The sequence below is a fragment of the Pseudonaja textilis genome, chromosome 1 (genome assembly GCF_049901715.1).
Source record: "Pseudonaja textilis isolate UNSWEBS1 chromosome 1, rPseTex1.2, whole genome shotgun sequence".
Classification (NCBI taxonomy): Eukaryota; Metazoa; Chordata; class Lepidosauria; order Squamata; family Elapidae; genus Pseudonaja; species Pseudonaja textilis.
The window spans coordinates 204,660,518-204,685,582 of record NC_141990.1 but is presented as its reverse complement, the minus strand read 5'-3'; the positions used below and the strand labels follow the sequence as shown (position 1 = coordinate 204,685,582).

At 33.5% G+C, this 25,065-nt stretch overlaps 1 protein-coding gene across 1 annotated transcript in view; it reads right to left on the bottom strand.

Annotated features, from left to right (window-relative positions):
• Positions 1–25,065, bottom strand: part of LRP1B (LDL receptor related protein 1B) — a 283,941-nt gene that overhangs the window by 45,904 nt on the left and 212,972 nt on the right. Inside the window, exons 54-63 of the mRNA XM_087925463.1 lie at positions 23,448–23,554; positions 21,193–21,322; positions 18,913–19,019; positions 17,887–18,019; positions 12,030–12,152; positions 11,490–11,612; positions 10,177–10,314; positions 7,582–7,716; positions 6,226–6,345; positions 2,701–2,942 (exon numbers count right to left, since the gene is read on the bottom strand). Of these exons, the coding sequence (XP_087781589.1) occupies positions 2,701–2,942; positions 6,226–6,345; positions 7,582–7,716; positions 10,177–10,314; positions 11,490–11,612; positions 12,030–12,152; positions 17,887–18,019; positions 18,913–19,019; positions 21,193–21,322; positions 23,448–23,554 (1,358 nt within the window). The remainder of the gene's footprint in view (positions 1–2,700; positions 2,943–6,225; positions 6,346–7,581; positions 7,717–10,176; positions 10,315–11,489; positions 11,613–12,029; positions 12,153–17,886; positions 18,020–18,912; positions 19,020–21,192; positions 21,323–23,447; positions 23,555–25,065) is intronic.

The following is a 25,065-nucleotide window of genomic DNA, read 5'->3' as shown; positions in this document are numbered from 1 at the left end:
TTGCCAAGCACCCCAAAATCATGTGATTGCCATCTGAAATATTTCCTACCGACTACTCCCACAAAATCAAGAGGGAATTCAGTAGGAAAGATAGCAGGCTTCAGTCGCCTGGGGAGTTTGAGTTTGGATTTTTGATTGAGTTTCAGGATGGATTTTTTTTCAGCCATTTTTGATAGCAAAAATACTGCTCGGCTTATTTTGTCCCATACTAAGTGGAATCTCCTTTTTTCAGCCAATAAGACTGATTGAAAATGGACTCCAGTGAATCTCTCCATTCAACAGCATTTTTTGCTGTCAAAGAGGCTGGATGAAAATGGATTTTTTCATTCTGAGAACAAAAGTGTTGCCCAACAGATTTATTTTGCCTTCCACTGGGCAGAGTGTCTCCAGCAGACAGAGGGGAATGAAGGTCTGCCCTAGAGAAAAGAAGCTTGGATCATGAAGCTTCTGTGCATAGAGAGGAGCTAACTGTCCTCCTTCAGCAAGCTGTTTTTTTTTCCAGTTTTTTTTTCACTTTAATGACTGTGCCTGGCAAAGGCAAATCAGAATACATGGTGATATTCTTTATAATTGCCATGACTTACAACCATGGTTTGGGCTCAATTATGGTCCTATGCAGGGGGTGAGATTCAAATTTCTTAACAACCAATTCTGTGGGCATGGCCTAACTTGTGGGTGTGGCTTGGTGGTCTGGGCATGGCTTGTATGTAAATATTTATGTAAATATTGAATTTTTTATTAAAAAAGAGCAACTTTTACCCAAAATCAGGCAAAGCAAGGCAGACAAATTGAGTTGCTCACAGAATCACAGATTCACTCAGAGATCTACCTTTCTGCAATCTTCTGCCTGAGTCTACACTGAAAAATAGAAACTTCAGTCCTAAGGAAGGTTCAGCTCTGCTCTCAGGCCACTTCTTCCCTCCCCAACTCCCTGAATACCACCCCTGACTGGGCCTCTCAGGGAAGCCTCCTGGGCAAAGGTGAAGCAATACAACAGTGATTTAGATTAGCTAGAAAGCAAGAAATCCAACGATTTCCTGATTTCTAGCTAATCTAAATCGCCTGGCACAGTTGATCTTCAGAAAACAGCTGATGGTCGGGGCGGGGAAGGAAAAATAGCAACTTACCAAAAATTACGTGAAGGCACAACACAAGCAATTTGGATGGCTTGCATGCCAGGTAAGAAGTGACTGGGCAAGGCAGGGTGGGGCCAGCCAATGGCGCGATTTGCCAGTTCTCCGAACTGTGCAGAATCGAAACAACCAGTTTTATAGGACCAGTGCGACCAGGTAGAATCCCACCCCTGGTCCTATGTCAAGGACAACTATAGCGATATTCCAACTCCTGCAAAGACTCTTCACAGTCTACAGAAATGTCAATGTGGGACAGAAGGAAGTCACCTGGGGCTTATCTGACTTAAATACCTTTAAAAAGCAGTTTTAAAATACAAATATATACCATTCTTAATTTTTGTTTTAAATTTAAATTATTAGGAATATATGCATTGATAGACAAATAATGTATAGGAAACAGTAGCTTTTGATTCAATATCCACAATTTCTTTTTTGACTTTTGAAATTACAATTCAATTTATAAATATGCACCATAAATGCAATATAGTATAAATATTTCAAGACTGATGTTTTACTGAGTTCAGTTACATTCACTTCATATATATTTAGATTGGACAAACCTTATTAACCTTACTGAGCAATTATTTCTTTATGAATATTTATCTGTGTACATCTGTTTACACGTGTATTATGTTTTTTATTAACCATCAATGAATTAAAATAAAGTACAAAACATTTAAGCAATAAAATGTTAAATAATGATGCCATTCCAAAACATTAGCTTATTGTTAATATTATCACAATCAATTTGAAATGAAAATAAAACAGAAAGTGAAAAATAGCAAATTTCACAAAAATCCACATAGGATAAAGAGAAAACAGGTTGATGCTTACCTTCTTAAGTATACAAATATCTGAGATGTCTAAAGTTCTGTGTGCGTGCGCACGCATGCGCGTGCAAACACACACACACACACACACACACACACACACACACACTGCATCCACAGGACTTTCTCAGACAAAAACTCAGAATGCTCAAAAGATATTATAGATATTACTGCAGGGAATGATCTGTGTGCTTCAAAATACCTGCACTGTTGTGAGCATCAATAGAATTCTTCTAATATTTGAAAAAAATGGTGCAATGTAGACTACCTGCCACAGTTGCACCACTGACCCTTCCCTTAAAGGGAATGCATTCCAACAAGTTCTTTGTGATATATTCAGGACATGGATAATTGGCCAAATCAAGATATTGATAATCAGAAATAACATGACAATAAACCAATCAAAGCTGAGAAGTACTGAAATCTACTGTATTGCTTGTTGCAGCCTACGTAGGAGATATTTGGATATACAAAGAAATAAGACATTGGTATTAAACCAGCTTTTGGCACTCTCTGAGCTTGGTTGTTTGCCTTTGATTAAGTAATGCCCTCAGCGCCCGCACTGAAAATCTTCAGCTAGCACTGAACCTTACTTAGTTGGTAATGTAGCCTAGTTTTCAAGAAAACAACCAAGTCCAGACAACATGGAACTTTTTGTATTTGGAAACTGTCACATTTAAATGAAAAAAGAATTCCAAGATAAAAACATGCAAAATATCTCAGGATTGTTGACTTACTATCACACCGCTATTGCTTTGTCTTCTTTCTCCCCCATTGACCTTTTTATAGAAAATGCCTCCTGGATTAAATTGAGTACTCCAAATAATAATTTCCCCTTGATAATATAGATCCATTCCAGTTATTCTTGAGTTATGTTCAATGTGTGTAATCTGTTGATGAACATCACTGTAGTTGAATGGATATACAAAACCCAGGATATCAGTGTCATTAGCAATGTAGAGAACTTGATCTTCAGAGCCTGGAAATTGTTGTAATGAAATACAAAAATAAAGTAAATTTCAACTATTAAAAAGGAGAGAAATTCATTTATTTAATGTTTCATACTTACATGTTTGTTTTTATATTGCAATCCATATCCTACTTATCTTCAAATATTTTTAAATTTAACTGAATTCAATAGGAATGATTCCAGTGTTAAGTAATGTGTTGAAGAAAGTCTTATGACAATTTCTTATTTACCTGAATTTACTTAACTAACACATACATTGTTATTCTCATTTCAATAATAATATATACTTAAACACATTCTTTCCCTCTCTTTTAAATTATTCCTTCCTCTACCTGTTTTAAAAGTACAGGACAAAGTTTTATTACATTGTATGTAGATTTTTTTCCTATTTTCAAAATTTCTTGAAATATTAAGACCTGTTATTAGAGTAGAAAGTCTTTGGTCTTGGTTCTTACAAAAAGTTTTGTTATAGAGAGTTGGCTTGGCATGAGTTCTATAGGATTGCTTCTTGTCCCATGCTATTTGCTTCAATACAAAGCTATTATATGATATTACAGGGAATTCTGAATGAGTTTTATCAACAGGAATTTTATTTCACCCTATAATAATAACTTTGTTATTAAATTTCTTAATTTGGATAATAGTCAATAAATTGAAGCTCAGCTAGTAAATTTATGAATTTAAATATTGTTGCTTCTTTGGGAGAAAGACAGTATACTGTTATCCATGTCCTGATAACTTCTCATCTGTAATCATGTAATTAAAGTTTTCTTTGGAAATTTTCAGGAAACATCAATTAATAAAATTACAGCTATCAGGGCAGCATATTTGCATCAGTTCTTGCAAATTTTAAAAGGAATTTTTAGAATTGCTTTATATATTTTTGAATAAATTATAGGTATTAGAGTTAATTTTCAAATAGACTTAGGACTATGTCTAAGGAGGAGTACTTGTAGACCACAGTATTGATCTTTCATTCTTTACTTCTTTTCAGAGAAGTGTCTAGAAAAAACAGGTTAATTTCAGATGACCTGTGAGGTTTTCTTAAGACGTTCATTTCATGCCAACATTTTTTTCCCAGATACTAGGCATTATATGTTATTTTTAGGCAATTTTTAAAAGTTCAGTAGGTTCTGTATGCTGCTCGTTTTGTATTTTAAAGTTCCACTATTCCATTTGTGTAAATTGCTATGGAATATTTACTAATGAAGGGCACTGCAAAATATTTTAAGAATAAATAATGGAAAATACATGGAGGTTGTACAGTTTTATTATGGAAAATTGGAAGTATTATGTGTAAACATTAGTAATCCAATGAAGTTTCCATTACAGTCCAAATTTATGTTAAAGCAGAAATAAAAGGAAACTTGTTGATTCCTCAGAAGGGGACATATCTGAGTAATTTTAAAGATTTCAGTAATATTAGCAATATTTCAAACATACTTTATATGTCTCTGGAATTAAGGTATTAGTGTATTTAAGGGAAGGATTGGGATTCTGATTTACTGTTCTGAGAAATGGTTATTTCTATTCACAGAAAATAGTCTAATTGATGGAGACTCCCACTGACAGAAAAGGTAAGACTATTTTCCAAGCAGATCATATGGTATGATCAAGAACTACAAACAAATTACTTTTTAATTTATTGCTTTCAATAATTAAAAGAGTGTAATAAATGCAAGATTAAATGTACATTAACAAAAACCAGATGCATAAGCAATTATTCCTTTTAAAACAGAAACAGCATAATTACATTATATGCTTTTAAGGCTTTTAGTCTCAAATAGAAACCTAAAGAAAAACTTTCACTGTGTGCTTCTTTTTTGAGCAGATGTGCAGTGCATACTGATAAAGTTTAATAATGCTTTGTTTTTCTCCTCAGTCCCATACAAAAATATTATGCAGTGAAACAATACATTAGCATGGTCCCAAAAAATGGTAGATTTGTTCACATTTTCCATCATATGCAGGAATGTGAAAAATTTCAAATCAGATTATAAATAAAATGGTTTGTCATCAAAATTACTATATTGCTTTGTTTCCAATTAAGGAGTAGGAACAGAAGAAAAATACTTTTTCATTGTATCCCGTTGTATTCTTATTTACAGTACCATTGTGCACAAAAGGGTCATGCACCAGCATCATTTTATTTATTTATTTGTTTGTTTGTTTTGTCAATTGCTTACAAGATAGTAGATATAAGTAAAAACATAGTTATGAATACATGGGTACATCTAAGAAAAATAAAAAAATAAAAGAAACAATAGGACAGGGACAGTAGGCACGTTGGTGCGCTTATGTACACCCCCTAGAGACCTCTTGGGAAAGGGGTGAGGTCAATAGTAGACAGTCTAAGGTTAAAGTTTTTGGGGTTTGGGGAAGAAACCACAGAGTCAGATAGAGTATTCCAGACATAGACTACTCTGTTGCTGAAGTCATATTTCCTACAATCCAATTTGGTGCGATTAACCTTGAGTTTGTATCTATTGTTTGCTCTTGTGTTGCTATGGTTGAAGCTGAAGTACTCATTGACAGGTAGGACATTGCAATGTATGATTTTATAGACTATACTTAGATCGGACCGAAAGCGGCGTAGTTCTAGGTTTTCTAGGTCTAGAATTTCAAGTCTGGTGGCATAAGGTATTCTGCAAGGAGTAGAGGAGTGGAGAACTCTCCTTGTGAAATATTTCTGGACTTTCTCAACTGTGTTAATATCAGATATGTAATGTGGGTTCCAGACTGATGAGCTGTATTCGAGTATTGGTCTAGCAAATGTTTTGTATGCTCTAGTTAGTAGTGTAATATTACCAGAGAAAAAGCTACATAGGATTAGGTTAACAACTCTTAACGCCTTTTTGGCTATGTAGTTACAGTGGGCTCTAGCACTTAGGTCATTAGGGATAAGTACTCCAAGGTCCTTGACAGAGTTTGGATCATCAACAAGGTCTTGACTATTCAGCCTTTATTTTATTTTCTGATTTGTTTTGCCAATATGTAGGACAGAGCATTTATTTGTTGAGATTTGAAGTTGCCATTTGTTTGACCATTCTGATACATAGTCAAGGTCTTTTTGAAGGGTAGCCGTATTGTCTGTGGTGTTGAACAGCTTTACATCATGAGCGAAGAGAACCCAGTTGCTCTTGATATGATCACAGAGGTCATTTATGTAGAGTATGAAAAGAGTTGGTCCTAGAACACTGCCTTGGGGGACACTATTGTTGACAGGTACAGAATTTGATAGGATGCTCCCAATTTTGACCATTTGTTGTCATGAATTATTTTGTCAGCTTACCTTTTGCAATGCAGCTACTGTTTTTCTCTTTATAGTTCTTTTCACAAGTACATTTATATGACCCTTTTACATTGATACAGAGCTGGGAGCAGATGCCAAATATTAGACATTCATTGATATCTAGAAAAGAAAATTCTTTATGATTTGTTTCAAATCACATGCAAGCTGTTGCAGAAAGATGGGACAGATGGCATTAAATTTTGGAAACAAATTTAGCATTGTTCAAAACAATTCAAAAACCATATTTCAATAGTATAAAGCAGTAATAGAAAAAGTTCAGTCAAAGAACCATTTCTGTAAAGCAGCTTTAAAGTTAAAACTCTGAAGTCCCGTCCTAAACTGGGGCAAGACTTTGGCCCTGGAGCTGTTCACTTCTAAAATGCAGCCCTTTTCATGTAGTACAAAGCTTGGGATGCCCTCTATCTAATATAAACTGTGCAAGCCTGGGTTAAAGTATCATAGTTACAGGTATCCATAGGAACCAGTGCAATTTTCAAATGCTGAAAGCAGTATTGCATGTCATGATGCAAGCTCCATAGGTTTTCTACATTTTTTTCTTTGTGACAGCACACCACACTGGTACTTCTTTTACCCCTTTTAATACTCCACTACTGAACATAGGTATAAATCTGCAGGCTTTTATTTTTGATCCATGAAACCATTGCAATCCGCAAAACATTTCAGTATTTTCAAATTTCCTGAATTCTAGCTGACTGAATATTGAAGATTTTAACACTCACCATAAGCATGAACACAAATTATAAATATTCCATGAGACACCAAGGACACCAATAGGCTGGTAAATTAATGTGAAATGAATCCAAAGAACTCTCAGATTTGAAATGTTCATACTTCAAAGGATAATACATTTCAAAAAGAGCAGTGTATATTTGGAAAAACAGTTCTTTTTCCAGACTGTGCTTTAAGGAGCTATTGCATTATAATTAATATAATTCTTAAGGCAGCCATACTTTTATTCAGAGTCCTATTTCTACTGATTAAAGATGCTTTCAGAGGAACGTTATCCCAAAATGTGAAATATACATAATTATAATGAAGTGATATTAAATAATATTTCAATTGAATATATATTAAAATATGTCTCCGTGTTTTTCATTAAATAAAGAAACAATAAAACCAAGTAAATTCTTAATTTTGCTGCTATTTAAAAAAATGTTCATTATATTTTGACTGGTTAACTTTCAGGAGAATTTTTTAAAAAATCTGTAATTCCAGTTGCCACAAATGAAATGACTTCCTCTATACTTCAACTGTTATTAAAATCAAACTTCTAACATTACCTAGTAATATTATGAAACATTTTTATAATTGTCCAAAGCAATGCTTCAGAAATACCTTCACATTGCCAGTTTCTCCTATTCCTCTGAAATCCAGGCTTACATTGGCAGAAAATCGATGTTTTGGTTTTATTACAATATGCATCATCACCACAAGGATTCACATTATTATCACAGTTGTATTCAGTCAAACCTAAGAACAAACATAAATTTAAATATTTGCCCCAAAAAATATTTAACATTTTATACTAACTACGTATAATCATGATTCTTTCTACAAGCAAAATTTAGTACAAAAAGATATATTTCAAACTTGATTTTCACAGAAGTTATTTTTATATGATCTTAAGAAAAAACAGAGTATCACAGAAGTTATTTTTGATTGAAACAAGCTTGGAAATATTTCAGCTTTGACTTCATTTGTATGTTTCAACAGTTTGGAGGATCAACATGTATCATGAATCCTCTCCCAATTATTCCAAATTCATCTTAGAAATTTCTGAATGACTCATTTAATGCAACATGTTAAGCCAGTAAGCATAGGTAATGGAGCAGTATTTTAACCACAATTTGTAACAATAGCTTCTTATAGATTAACCTACTTTAACCATGATCCATCATCCCATTCAAATGTGGACTAATGCCTAATTTATGATTAAGCATTATCACTTTTTCAGGTAAACAAGAAGGTGCTCCTGCAATGTCCCTACTATTCCTATTTTGCTTTTCAACTCTCTGGGGGGAATTGGTTGATAAAACAAAGAAACTGGGAAAGGATTAATCTTCTCTCAGTTTCTATGCACTGGCTTCAGCCCTGGTTCCAGGTTTTAGAGTTTCTAAACAGAAACAGCAAAAGTTGTTTGGTGGTTCTGGACAAAAGGAAATAAAACTTTCAAAATAGGAGTTGTTGTGATTTTATTGCCTCTGGGAAGGACTTTACTGGATGAATTTCTTAACTATGTTTGACACTAAAGCTGTTAAACTGGGATAGAGAGTAAAGAAAATGACCTCAATGGAGATATTACTTAAAAGATTGTTATTAATCTAGGATCCTTTTTTATATTCCTTTCAAAAAAATTGAAAATGTTTTAAGAGTTAGTGTTTTGTTTTTTAAAGTTTTTTTAAATGTATATCTGTATGTGTATCTGTGTGCATGTACTTAGATATGATTAGAGATAATTAAAATAAATTAAGAGAGGAATACATGGAATATTTACAAGGAATCTATGTTTAAATATGATTCAGACCCAATTTGCATGTGAAGACCATCCAAATAGGTCTGAACCAAAATAAATTGGATGTCAGAAATTAACTCTAAAAATTCAAATGTACACATTTTATTGGATGTTTGACCTTTCTCAGATCAGGTGGAATAACTTAAATTTAATATAATAATTTCTGTCTCACTATGTACGAAAGTGTCTAAAAACAGGTAAAGGAGATCGCCAGCAGAATTTCTAATATAATGTCTTTGCATGTTTTATTGGAACCTTAAACAGAGATCAACTTTGAATTTAAATGAGTTTAATTGAAATGCCTAGAGCAACTTGAGCAATTTTTCCTGGAGAATATCAGCAGCTTCTTTTTATTGTTTCTCCATTCTTGGGATCCTATTTTTCTTTTTTCCCCATTAATTGTTTTCAGGGCAAGGAAAGCAAAATATCAAGGAAATAAGTTGTTGTTGGTGGTTGGTGGTTATGTACTATCTTTCCTCATTCCCTATCATATCTTAATTTTTTTAAAATATGATGAAAATTTTAAAATATATTATGTGAAAATTTGCAAACATTCCCATAGGCATTTGGGAAAGTTAATGATCTCTAAAAGTTTTATCAACCCTTTTTTAATTCATTTTTGTTGGAGAGTACCCAAAGAAGCTGCAATTATGATATTCTCTATTATAGCCTAGGAAAACTATTTTCTCAAATCATAAAAAAATGAAATTGAATAGTATTTCTCACTAATTTCATATTTTAATTAAATAATGCCCTGTTTAATTGCTGATCACGATGCTTTGCTCTATATCACAGTCTTCATTTTTTTTCTTCCTTTAAGGATTAACATTCTCATGTGTCCTTTTTCCTTACCATTTTTTTCCACATGACTACATGATTAGTGTATTTTTCATTTTTTTAGTGTTCAGGACTGAAGTAATAAAAAGTTTAAATAAAAGAGGGTGTTTTATATACATTGAAAACTATATTCCTCCTCTTGGTTCAAGAAATAGGGGACATTTGAGGCAAATGTTTGTAATCTACTGCATCCAGGCATTATAAACTATATAAATATTAATAGACAACTGTGACTCTTTAGCACAATATCATTTTTCTCAACTTCAAAGGAAGCTGTGAAAAATCCATTATACAACTAGCACTGCAAGTTGGAGACCAAGCCATATGCAACAAAATAACTGTTTACATTCTGGATAGAGGATGAACACTGAAGTATCTGACAGTCATAACATAATGGTTGAAGCATTGAGATTCTATCAACGAATCCATCCCATGAACAGATATGTAAAATATCAGTAATTATAATTTGAGTTACACTGTTCAGGTCTATCATAAAAGAACATTAAAATCAATTAGATTATGCATATTCTGTTCTATATTTTTTTTCTGTCCTTGAGCATCAAAATTTTAATCAAACTTACTTGTTTTACAGCCTTGTTCATCTGAACCATCTCCACAGTCATCAAACTGATCACATTCTAGTGGCATAGGTATGCACTTCTTATTATTACAAGCAAACTCATCCTTTTTACAAGGTCTGGCTTTATACGTAGTTTTGTCTGCAAAAAGATACATAGGGGCAGTTAATTGTTTTGAACTTTTACTTTATTCATAAAATAAATGCAAGAGGCTTTACAGAATGCTGTTTCCTGACATGTTGGTGCCTTCTGTGTAGAAAGCATAAAATAATAAAGGTTTTCTATTGTTCCTGGGGTAGAGAATATGAAACCCCAAATCTCAATATTACAATTGCTTAAAGGAGAAATACATCACTCACAGAGTGATGTCTACTCTATTCATAAATTCAAGTCAATTACAAGTCAACACAGGCTGAATACATAATGAAGGGTAGGGGAGCAGGATCACATTTATAGTTACTTTTCACATACTGCAAAGTGGAGTTTTGCCATCATGTCAATTTAAAGCAACTGAATGTCAAATGAAAGAAGGAGGGATGTGTTTTCCTTATCATGGAAACATTACTTTTGTGGCCACTAGGAGCTGAAAACAACTTAATGACACATAATCTATCAAATATAGTTATTTCCTAATCTCTTGACATGGAGAAAAAGAATAAGTTCTAAATGTTTGGGATGACTAGACACATGAATGTCCATGGGGGATGAATTGGAAAATGTGCATGTTGACATCATCAGGCAAATGTCACAATTTACATACGTACTGTTGACATCAGCATGTTTTTACACAATGGCAGCATTTATCTGATGACATCATCATGCATGTTTAGTCATTTTGGAGCTATTGAGACTTGTTGGTCAAACTGATTTTATACAATGTTTCACTGGCCTCAGCAGGAACAATGAATAGTTAGGAGTTCAACCTATTGACAAAAGCTTTCAATCCAACATGAACATTAATGCTAATCAATAAAGAAAAAAACCTGCAACAAAATTAAGCAAGATCAGAAGCACAATATTGAACTGCTAACTAGGTTTCTGAAGGACCATTTAAATACCACTTACTGCTGAGAATAACAGTATGATTCCTATTCTAGAAATACAAACGAGTGCTATTACTCTACACTTACTATATCTGAGAGCTATCAAAGATGAATTTATTACTGTTATTGTACCGCCATTAGACTGGAATAAATACTGATCCACAAGTCATCTTGAGACATCTGTGAGTTATATTCTCAGTTATTAAGACAAGCAAGGAACCCGCCCCCCCCAAAGAGTGTTTCTTTCTTGTTTGTAAAACTAAGATTATTTACCACAGTGATCTTCATCTGAATCATCACCACAGTCATCAATCCCATTACATATTTGCTCATGTCTCAAACAAACATGATTATTTCTGCATCGGTATGGCCTGGTTGGAGGGCATGGAAAATTTACTGTGAAAAAAGTCCAAAATGTGTATTATTTGGTTCTGCAGAGAATATGTCTTTTACATACTTATTTGCTTTCATCAAACAGGAAAAATGTAATTAAATTGTTAGATATACTTCTCCTTAATATTACTTTTAATTTAATGTAAATAATTTCTAGTTGATAAGAGAAAATAAGCTGGAAAGCTTTCAATTATGTTCCTCATGAGTCATGAAGAGAAACTTTCTCAACATACTAAGGATCTTCACAAAATGTTGCCTACTTCAAATATAATGTATACAACATGTAATCTTAAGACATAAATTTTCTCCTCATACAAATCAAAGACAAAGGAAAACAAGAGCAGGACTGAAGAAAAAAACAACTAAAGAGAATTTGTCATTAATTGAATATTTTCATTGGGCTGTAGGCCACAAACTTACAACATATTTCTGGAAATTCATCTGAGTTATCTCCACAATCATCTTCTCCATCACAAACCCAAAAATAGAGTTTACAGAGTGAGTTGTTGCAAAGGAATTCATCAGCTCTACATATGTTCCTCCCTAAAAAAAGGAAATTTCAAAACTAAAATATGTACATCTTATAAATATTTATTTTTAAATGTATGTATGTTGGGATACCACAAGACATGGTAGATTTCCATGATTTTGGCTCAAATAGCTACTAGGGATAAAATTTAAGACTGATAATGAAGAATAGTAGTAGATCCTTCTCCAGTGGAACACAGTTTATGGGAAAATAAGAAGCTAACAATCAGGACATGTATGCACACGTACTCTTTCAACCAAATTCCCCAGCAACTGGTACCAAACACTCTTTTATCCCTGCAGCCTGAATACTTCCTTTTTTTTTCTAATAAGAGAGAAAATCACTTTGAGAACTTTCATTGGGAAAATAATACTTCCTATTCTTAGAAAATAGCTATTTACTAAATTTGATGAATCTATACATATGATTGTGCATTCCAAAACTGTTAGCTGTCTATGTTCTCCTAATACAAGACATCTTATCTATTTCCTTTTTACCTTTTCATTGCCATCATACTGCTATAAGCAATATAAATTTTATATGACTTGACATGAAAGGAAATTTGATCAAAGGAAAATGCAATTTTTAGCTGATTTTTTCCCTAAACCTCCTGATACAAGTAACTTCTTGTAGATATGTAAATTTACCAAGAAAATATTGCTAAAGGGAAAAATATAATCAAATACTGAAATTAGTCATTGATTCATGGTTGCTGTCAGTCTGCTGGTAGCGGTTGTAGTTGATTGTAGTTGAATTGTAAAGCCTGGTACATTTTTTTAAAGTCTCACAAATAAAGCTACTGACCTTATTGCATTTTAAAAACACATTTTGAATTAAAAGAAACCAGAATAACATTTATTTGTTCACTGCTCCCAAACTTTGCTTAATTTCTGTCAGTAATTACCATCAGCAATTACCATTAAAAGTAATAAAATTAGGAAGTGGCAAGCATTCCTATACTAGCAGGTAAGCTACTGGGCAGATAATACATATTAAGGTCAATCCTTTGCCTGCTTCTACTTGGAACAATAGCTTTTTCTTAGTAGTTGCATCTACCAAGGATCCTCTAAATCAGCACCAAGGACCAGTTCTGTGGAGAAAAGTTATTCCATGGACTGGAAGGAGTGTGGTTTAGCATACTGCCTGCATCCTGAGGACTGGGCTTCACTTGTTTGTACAGACTGGTTGCTGACATGCTACAGACGGGTGCCAGTCCACGGACTGGGGGTTGGAGACCCCTGCTCTAAATAGATGAGGGATAATAAATAGAAGGCATCTAAAGAAGATTATATGATCTGAACTTATGAATTATTGTTAAGGCGATGAATTATAGCCAAGCTAACATTATTAACAAACTGCAACTGCAAACTGAATCCGTTTCTTCTTACCTTCCCTTTCTATTATACTCCATATTCCACATATATACATACCAGAGGTAGTATTCAGCAGGTTCTGACCAGTTCTGGAGAACCGGTAGCCGAAATTTTGAATAGTTCGGAGGACCAGCAAATATCACCTCTGACTGAAGATTTTACAGTATCCTTCCCCTTCCACACCCACCAAGCCACGCCGACAGAACCGATAGTAAAAAAATTTGAATCCCACCACTGATACATACATACATACATACATACATACATACATACATACATATCAGAAGTTTCAATTTTTTTTTTCTTTATGCAATTTAAGTATAAATGAAGGTTCAGCAAGGTGGGGAGACATCTCTTCCTTTTAAGATATTGATGGCATAGAACTAAATAACAGGGGTTATTTAATTTATCTCATCTTTATTAGTTTTATAAATAACTCAATATATCCAACATGTCTTCCACCTCCTATAATAACAACCTTGTGAGGTGGGTTGGGCTGAGAAAGTGACTGGCCCAAAGTCTCCCAGTCAGCTTTCATGCCTAATGCGGGACTAGAATTTATCATTTCCTTGTTTTTAGTCTGGTGCCTTAACCACTTGACCAAATTGGCTCTCCATACATTAAAAAGTAGTGGCCAAATTTTCATGAAATTACCAAATTTTTATTATTTACAGTTCCATGCCAATACATCTTAATGTTCCACTGCAAAATCCTACAACATTTGGAACAAAACTATTGACATTTTGTATGATAAGAGGCAAATATAAAGGAGTAGAAGAGAAAGCAAAAGGAAATGCAACCATATGTAGAAAGCCATAAACATAATATAGCATAGAAGCTTTATTATGCTAAATGAAGCATTTCTTCTTTATATAAAACCTGATTCTATAAATTTATAGAATTAATTTGTTCTTGGAAACTTGGGAAAGGGCCAATACAGTAAACTTTCCTTCATATAAATTTTATTCTGAACGTGAACATTTTAAATTTGCAGTAAATGTATTTTATTGTATTTCTAAAATTTTGTCTTAAGAATGTGTTCAGCACAGATGTTGGTGTGCTACATTAATATAAAGCCTTTTATTTTCATTACCCCTAATATCAGACACATTAATGTACTGCTTTAATATTGCTATTTATAGTATCAGGCTACTGAAATGCTAAATATGAAAAATGTATGCCCTTCATATAATTTGTCATCTGAAATTAAAATAATTAACAATACATTCCATCTAGACACCCATAGAAATATATTTTTGAAAAAGACTGTTATTTCATTTTTAGATCTAAGATATTAAATCTTGTTAGCTATTATAGTGAAAATCCTAAACGAGTTTCCTTTATTAAATGAAGTATGCATAAATAATGCAAATGCATCATTTATATTTGTATTGAAGCAATCAGATTACTGAATAATCTACACTGAATACAAATTCAAGTGTAATCACTCTTGCCCAACATTTTCTGTGCATACTTTATATTTGCCTACTTTTCAGAGAAAATTCAAATAATCTGTTAATAATGTCTTTCACAGTAGAAACAGATGACAAACAGTTCACTTGCAATGAAACTAACATGTGCTAGATAAAATAGGATGTGTTATTTCATCTGCACTTTAAAAACCAAATGCAGGTGAAATATATATAAAACTAAGAAACTAGGTCTTTGATTAACACTATGATGAAAACCTTCTTGCATACTAATTTGAAATCTGAAGTGGATTTAAAAGGGGTGGGTGTAACATGAGGGATTCAGAAGCAAGCATTTTCTATTGGAGCTCCTCTCCCATCAAATCAACTGGCCCAGAAGATGACCAAACTATTATTAATATTTAGGAAGTTGTTGAAGATTTGTTTCTTTAGGCAGGTATTTAGATTATTTCTGTCTGTCTGTCTGTCTGTCTATCCAGGGGTAGGATTCAAAAATCCCAGCAACCAGTTCGCTGCCCAGTTTCTGGGTTGGCGTGACCATGGCCTACTGGAACTTCCTGTTTCTGGCTTCTGGTGAGCCTCCAGAGCCCGGGGGAGGCTGTTTTCACCCTCCCAAGGGTCCAGAGGTTTCCTCCAGGCCTCTGGGAGTGTGAAAATGGCCTCCCCTGGGCTCTGGATGCCCACCTGAAAGTGGAAACAGGCCCATTTTGTGATGTTTTGTCCCATCCCTGTATCTATCCACCAATCTCAACAAGCAACTGTGTACAATGAACAGAATTAAGGTAGATTACCAATTGTTTTTATTAACAACTGCAAGTATTCCAAAAATTAAAATAAAGAGCAGCAAGTATTACTAATGTTGGTAGTAATCCCTGATAGTTGTATTATTATTACTATTTTGAAGTTGAATTGTGAATATTTATTTGCAGCTTGTTATGGATGTTTTTATTTATTGTTTTTGTCAGTAGCTCAGATTCACTTTAAATTTATATAGAAGAAGAAAGCATCCCACAATGGAAAGGGAAGATAATGATATTCCTTTCTTCCTGAAGTTTCCTGTATCCTTTAAAATCTGGGTCAAAATATTTTGCTGCTGGGGTAAAAAAGAAAATGACAATCCCAATGTGGTACCAGAAATATATTACACAATGTTGGATGTCACTTAAAATGTTGCTTTTCTTGTTCCTGCTGCTTATTGCAAGACTTTCATAAGTAGAATTCTCTGTCTATACAGAATTCTCAGTATTTATAAGGTGGCACCTGACAAACTCTGCAAAACTTCCCATTGCTAGAAAAGTAGCCACTATCTGATAAATCACTGAGAATAACTCTGGAGATGGTGCAATAAATTCTAGGAATAGCAGCAAAGTGCTATCTTAACTACTTTAAACATCAAGAGGGGAAAATAAATATTTACTACTAGTGTCTGTTAGTAACTCTTTCCATAAAGGAAAGTAAGAATAATTCTGATATCCCCACCATTAAACATTTTCACTAAAATCACTCCAATACTAAAACTGAAAATTCAAAACGACATTTCATCTATTTCTGGATCTGTATGATTTCTCTAATGCTTCTAGAATACAGGTGGTTCTCAACTGAGCCCAAAATTTATGTTGCAAAGCGAGACAGTTGTTGTGTGAATTTGCCCCATTTTGCAACCTTTTTAGCATCAGTTGTTAAGTGAATCACTGCAGTTGTTAAGTTAGTAACTTGGTCAATCTGTCTTCCTTGTTGACTTTGCTTGTCAGAAGTTTGCAAAAGGTGATCACATGATCCCAGGACATTGCCACTGTCATAAATATGAACCAATTGCCAAGTGTTTAAATTTTGTTCATGTGACAGGGAGGATGCTACAACAGCCGTAAATGTGAAAAATTGTCATGTCACTTTTTTCACTGTCACTGTAACTTTGAACAGTCACTAAACAAATGGTTATAAGTCAAGGACTATCTGTAATGTGCTTGTTTTTAATCAGCAATTAAAATATTAATACTGAAGAAAAAAGAATGTTGAATATAAAGTAATACAAATTTATTGACATAAGTCTACATTTACATTATATTGACATAAGTCTACATTTACATTATTATTTGTTAATATAATTTATATTAATAAAACACAAAAGAATTTAAGAAATCAAATGTCAGATCTTTATTTGTTATAAACATCCTTTATGAATTATATTCTTTATATAAGGATTATTGCTACAATTAAAAAGAACACTGTATATTTTGTATGTACATATATTGGTAGGGTGTATTTATGATTGTGAATGTATGTAGATATACACCACCAATTTTAATAGTGCATTTTAAACTTTATAATTACTATTATCAGACATCTATATCTCTATTCTATATGAAAATGGTATCAGTGAAATAATATTACTGTTTATTTGTACTATATGCGTGTGTGTGTAATAATAAAAAGTAACTTTAACATCAATGAGTGCAAAATTTTCCCATAATGTATAGAAAGAGGAAAAAACATTAACCTGACTTTTTGAAATGGTTTCTTAAATTCCTTTCTGGTGCAGAAAGGATAATAATATATTTGCAGTATTTGTAGATAATTCCTAAGATTAAAATGCTTTCAAAACGTATCTGACTTGAGAAACACAAAAGAACGGTCTTTTTAACTCGGTAGAATGGCTAACCTGTATAGACTTGCAAAAGTACCTACGCTGTATCCTGACAGAATAATGCAAGGTAGTGGTTAATTTGTTGCACTTGGACTAGAGAAAAACAAGTGTACCAACAGCTATAGAAAATGTTGTTGGGTGGCTTTATGCCATTTACTTTTTCACAGAGTTGTAGGAGAAAAAATGATGGGAAATCCCCATCTAACCTGGGTTAGACAAAAGATGGGATATACTTTCAGCAAATTTCTAACTATAAAAATAGCTAGGAAAAGAGGGGGTAGGGGGTGGGGTGGACTCTCACCTCTGTCACAATTTAGTTCATCACTGCTATCCACACAATCTTGAATTCCATCACAAAGCCAGCTGGTAGGTATACAGTACGCTTTATTTTTACATTGAAATTGGTCTTCTTTACATTCTGTTACACAGTGCATCTGTATAAATATATATTCATATGTAACAGTGATTATTACCAATCAAGGTAATGGAAGTATAACTGGAGCAACTAGAATTCAGCAAAACCAATTTAATAATTTAACCATTGGTATTTTATTGATATGATTATGGTCATCACAAATATAAAATGCTAAATTCACAATTTTAAACTGTAAATAATAATCAATATTCAAAAGCTCATTGGCAATAAAAATACCTTATTCTTTTCCCTCTTGCCCAAATCTCCTTATACTCTCAATAAATACATTTTGAAGATTAGGGTATCTTTAAGGAAAGTCCAGGGGATTAATTAGAAAGGAGAGATCAAATAACCTATGAATTCCCTAGCTTATGTAGAGGTGCAATTCTCTTGCACCATTGAGATAATGCCCATTGGTTCTTATACACAAAACAATCAGCCACACAATTTCCCTTTATTTATTAATGCATTATTTGGGGGAAACAAAATAATGTAACTGGGAAACAGCAATAGGCAAAATAAAATTATTTCAGTACAAAGATTTTTAAAAATAACAATAAAAATAAGGATTTATGTACAATTATAATAAAATAAATAAATGTGCAATCCTGCCAACTAATTTTTAATTGTAAAAAAAGGATTTAAAAGTCTTTAAAAACAATTAGCCAAGTGTATCTTTAATATACAGTATTTTAGAATTGGATACTATCATCAAAAGAACACAACTGTTCTTATATCAATGAAAACATTAATGTTCATTATTGAAATACAGAATTTTACTAATTACTGGATCTATGTTTTCTGGATAAATTCCTGAGTCAAAAGCTATTCCACAGGATTGTTATTTTAAATTCAAGTTTCTAAACTTGTAAAAGAAAGCATTAGATCAGATTAAGATATTTAATGTCTTACTTCATCAGAACCATCAGGACAATCATGTTCTCCATTGCATCTAAAAGATGCTGAGATACAACCTCCACTGGCACAAACATATTCACTTGAAGAGCAGATTGGAGATGCTGTTTAAGTCAAAACATTGAGAACAGCAAGATGAAATAACACAATTTCAGAGTAATAGTTGATAGATTACAGATACCGTATTTGGGTTTACTTTATCTTCAAAAATCTAGATGATGGACCTTACAGAATATGGTGAAAAATTTGGACCAGTGACAATATTTTTATTTGTGCCCTCATACCACCAATCAAGACTTTAAGAACAGAATGGTAAAAAATGTAGTCACAAATACTGTTTGTGAATGATTTCTGTCATTATATACATTTATAAGTGGTTTTAGGGAAATCAATATTTCAAAAGAGATCAAATTTCTATCATTTTTATACAGATTTATTTAACTTTTAAAATTGCATAGAGTGCAATTGAACACTGAAGAAAAATAAAATATATTGGGCAAAACTGGGGACTTTAAGAAAGTCCCCAGCTTTTAATATATTTAATTTTTTCAATGGTCTTGACCAGTGGTGGAATTCAATTTTTTTTACTACCGGTTCTGTGGGCGTGGCTTGGTGGGCATGATAGGGGAAGGATACTGTAAAATCTCCAGTCAGAGGTCGTATTTGCCGGTTCTCCAAACTACTCAAAATTTTGGCTACCGGTTCTCCAGAACTGGTCAGAACCTGCTGAATACCACCTCTGGTCTTGACTGTTTCTTTGTTTTGGTCCATCGACATTTAGGAGAAAATTAAAAGAGAAGTGTGATCCCCATGCTAGAAAAAGTTGTGCATTTATACTGAAGAAAATTGTCCTTTTTGGTAAATTTGGATGTCCCAAAAATATTCCGCACATGATGAGAATATTTGGCTCTCTTCTTATTTGACAGGATGAACTGTGAGATATCAAATGGACATGGCAACCGCAAATCTCATGTTATTGTGTCACTATTGTATAAAGGTAATAATTAAAATCACTTTCAAAAAGCTGAATCACAGTTCAAGTGAGGCTTAATTCGTTTACCACTTTTTCACTAGGAGTCTTTAATATTTTATTTATTGTTTCATATCATGTTCTGATATTTTACAGACCATATTAAATTATGCTTTATATTATATTTAATATGCAATGCATTTCTTATTACTTCATTTTAATATTATATGTTTCAGTGGATTATATTGAAAGGCTCCCTTCATGCCTTTTGAGAAACTGTACAACGAGAAAAAAATCCTTGGGAAATAATCCATATTTTACACTGGTATATAAATTAAAACAAACCCAAATAAATGTCAAGAACAAAACCAAATCAAAGAAAAATGTTGTGATTGTGTACAAGTGTGCAAATTACTCATACTTAGAGTAATGTTGTAGAATGAACTATAATATTAAGATGAAAGTATAAAAAAGCATACATGGTGTTATAGAGAGGTGGTATACAGCAGTTTCTGACCAGTTCTGGAGAACCGGTAGCAGAAATTTTGAGTGGTTTGGAGAACCGGCAAATAGTACCTCTGCCTGGAGATCTTACAGTATCCTTCCCCTGCCACGCCCACCAAGCTACACCCACAGAACCAGTAGTAAAAAAATTTGAATCCTACCACTGGTGTTATAGTAGGTACCAAACTAGGATTGGATAAATTTAGATTCCCCCTCAGCCATGAAGGCTCACTCTTTCTTAACCCAAACTATTTCCCTATCTTGTAACCATGGAAAAATATTGGAAGAGAGAGTGCTCTTCTGCTTTTGGAGCAAAGATGGGATATAAATCCAGCAAACAATTAAGTGACTGAATAAAAATGCAATCATAAGGATGATACTTGCCACCAAAATTATACAGGGATGTCACAGCTAGAAGGGCAGCACTGCCCACTGTAGCACTACCAGCAGCAAAATTTCAAAGGACTTTGCTTGCAATGGCATACATATCAAAAGAGATGTGGCAGCAAATTTTAAGTTTTTGTATGTCAACAGTAAGGCTTTAATGTAGGCTTGGAAGAGAATATGTATAATATACATATATATCATATATGTATTATATCACATATTCTATGATATACAGCATGATAGTAGAATTGTATACCGCTTATTAACCAAGCAGAGGCACTATTTAAAGTTTCCAGATATTCCTTTCTTAAATTTATGATCATTTAATTTTGGATATATATTCAGAAAGAAATCTAATATTATTTTTCACATCATATTATAGGTATTCCTATCATCAGTAATAGGTAAATATTTACCTGAATCACAATTCTTCTCATCCTCTCCCAGTATGCAATCATCATATCCATCACATTTCCATTTTGCTGCTATGCAATGACCATTGGAGCACCGAAACTGGTCTTTTAAGCAGTCAGAGTCGCAATATCTCTGATATAAAAACAATGCTACTAATTTAATTAATATAACACCAACCAAATGTATTTCAAATAAAAATCGGCCTTAAGCTATTTGAAAATTCTTTGATTTTACAACTAACAACTACAATAGGAAGTCTCATGTGTCAATAGGCTAACAGTTATAAAAATAATTATTAATCAAAATAAACTGACATAATTACACTTATTTTGCTCTCTGTTTTTTTTTTAAATACTCTGCCTTTCCTCAAAGCAGAGAGCAACAAATGCAATACAAGATATTTGTATCACATGTAACAGTTTGAATAGTGGAAATACATCTACCTTAAATTCTCATAGACTTAAATCTTTGTTGTTTTTTAGATGAAGGACATGTTAATTTCAACTGAATTGTATCTGTTAGTATTTTTCTTACATTTACTAACTGATCACAACAGGCCTCCTAATTTTCCAAAGCAGCCAGTGTGGGAGGTGGATCTATTTCTTGTTCAAAATTACTGGAAAAGACATGTGAATGTGATAGAAGCATGACACAAACAAGAAATAGATAGACATTGTTCTGAAAATTCTGAAACATATTGATCATGGGGCAAGTTTTGGAACTGCTGACATCTTCCAGCAATTGGCCTTAGGAAGTTTCCCGTTAAAGAGTTTCCACAGCTAAAGTACATTGGTCGTCCTCCCCCTCCCCCTCCCCCTCCTTCTTCTTTGGGCAACATCAAATTTATTTGGTCGCAAATAAACTTGTATTTTATTGTAAACTGCTCAGAGTCACTTAGGTGAGATGTAGAAATTTGATAAACAAAATAACAATAAATTGCCTACATTTTCTAAAACAATTTTAGGATAAAAAGTATTCTTTAAACACTTGCTGTCATAGCCCCAAAATGATGACACAGCATTTGTAATCTGAAGTTATCTGTTCTCATTCTGATTCTATTTCTTGTCAATGATGTGTCCTAGAGACCATTATAGCCCATCACTTTTTCACTGGATCAATTACTTATAAATAAAATTTAAAAATAACATGATAATATTAATGATAATATTGCCTTTTCTTTTGAAAAGTAAGGAATGTTGTGCTGATATACAGAAACATAGTTTACTTTTGACGTAACCCACTATTGTTTTCTTGCTATTTGTATCCATTTTCTTTACTTTTTTCCCCTTTTTCCTCTATCACTTACTCATTCTCAATTATCTCTCACTCCAGATTTTCTCCTCCCCAGTACCCTTATTAGGAAGTACCTTAGTGAAATACAGATAATCTCTCCTTTCATCATATTTCTTTTCTCCATTTATGTGGAAATAAAGCCACCTATCTTTGTATTTGGACAGAGTATAAAGGGGACCTATAATTCCCACTTTTCTTTTCTCCCAATTATTCATTTTTGCCTTTTAAAATGCAGTCAGCCCTCCCCTCCATTTTTTGCCTTCAGAAGAGCCTTAGGGGAGCAAAAACGCCCATCCAGGCTCTTCTGAGGTTACGAAGTTCCCAAAACAGAGCTTGGACAGGTGCTGCGTGCCCCTCCCATGCTCTGTTTTTCTCCTTCCTGAGCCTCAGAAGAGCTTTAGGGGAGCAAAACACCCCCCCTGAGGCTCCTCTGAGGCTAGGAAGCTCCCAAAAATGGGTGGGGGCGGCAAAAAAGTAAAAAATAAAAGCCACACCCAGCCAGTCATATGGCCATGGCCCACAGAACCGGTAGTAAAAATTTTGAATCCCACCACTGGGGATCATGATGGGTATGTAACGAAAGGAAACCTTTTCTCTGCATTTATTGTATGGAATGGAGGTCAGTATGCATGACAGTTTCTGATTTACTATCTATTGGCCATTATTCTCTCTGCTCCAATAATAAAAAATAGATTCATTCACGGATCACCCTTCTCAATTAATTGCCAATTCATAATAACTTATTTTTAAAGTTCAAAAACTTGTTATTGTGATTTTCCTAAATGATCTGCTCAAAATAATGCATATTGTAGTCTTTTATACTTTGCAGATGGTATTTTCCCGGTGACTTACAGTCTTCCATCTTGATTTCTTGCACTGTTATGACTACCTGATTCCTCATGATGTACCTTCAGTTAGTAACAAAATAGATGATTTGGAAAACAACAACCAAATACTAATTTACCTCATCTGAACCATCTGCACAGTCATAATCACCATCGCACCAGAATCTTGCAGACATGCAGTCTCCATTTGAGCAGTGAAAATCCTTCAGAGTGCATGTTTGTGGTTCTGAAAAAAAGAAAACTCCTCTAAAGTCTAATCCTTTCAACTGCTTGTTTCTCTCTGTTCTTAAACAGTAAGATACTACGTGCTTATTACTGAAATATAAATGATGAAAGGAGAAATAGGAAGCTGAAGTGCTATACAGGCTGCCTTGAACTTCTGATTGAACAGTGGGATATAAATCCAAGATAGAAACACTGCTTCCACTCTAGTTCCTCTACAAATGATATTTGCAGCTTAGTGTTCCCAACTCAGAAATCACACTGAGTTTTCAAAACCGATAGCATTTGATCAATTTGTTTTCCCTTAATTAATTAATTAATTAATTAAGGGAAAACAAATAATTAATTTGATTTGATTTGTCAATCGCATGCAAGATAATAGGTATAAGTATATACATAGTTATGAATACATTAAATGGATACATATAAGAAAAATAAAAAGAAACAATAGGACAGGGACAGTAGACACATTGGTGCACTTATGCACGCCCCCTACAGACCTCTTAGGAAAGGGGTGAGGTCAATAGTAGACAGTCTAAGGTTAAAGTTTTTGGGGTTTCGGGAAGAAACCACAGAGTCATATAGAGTATTCCAGACATTGACCACTGTGTTGCTGAAGTCATATTTCCTGCAATCAAGTTTGGTGTAGTTAACTTTGAGTTTGCATCTATTGTGTGCTCGTGTATTGTTATGGTTGAAGCTGAAGTATTCATTGACAGGTAGGACATTGCAATGTATAATTTTATATACTTAGATCGGACCAAAGGCAGAGTAGTTCTAGGTCTAGAATTTCAAGTCTGGTGGCATAAGGTATTCTGCAACGAGTAGAGGAGAACTCTTCTTGTGAAATATTTCTGGACTTTCTCAACTGTGTTAATATCAGATATGTAATGTGGGTTCCAGACTGATGAGCTGTATTTGAGTATTGGTCTAGGAAATGTTTTGTATGCTCTAGTTAATAGTGTGATATTACCAGAGAAAAAGCTATGTAGAATTAGGTTAACCACTCTTAATGCCTTTTTGGCTATGTAGTTACAGTGGGCACTTAGATCATTAGAGATGAGTACTCCAAGGTCCTTGACAGAGTTTGGATCATGAACAAGGTCTTGACTATTCAGCTTATATTTTATTTTCTGATTTTTTTTGCCAATATGTAAGACAGAACATTTATTTGTTTAGATTTTAAATTGCCATTTGTTTGACCATTCTGATACACCATCGAGGTCTTTTTGAAGGGTAGCAGTATTTTCTGTGGTGTTGAATAGCTTTATCCTATCACCTTTTAAAGCCAAGAAATTAACAGCCATCATTACATTTTATGATTGAATTCTACAGGTTATATATGAATTCTGTGCAAAGCAGGCTTTCTTTTGCCTGCTTTAAATCTTCCTCTAATCAGATTCACTTTATAGCTCCTAGTGTATTAAAAGAGAAAGAAACAATTCTCCTGATCACTTTCTACAGGTCATAGATGACATACTTTAAAGTGAAGTGAATTAAATTTCTTACTTCTTA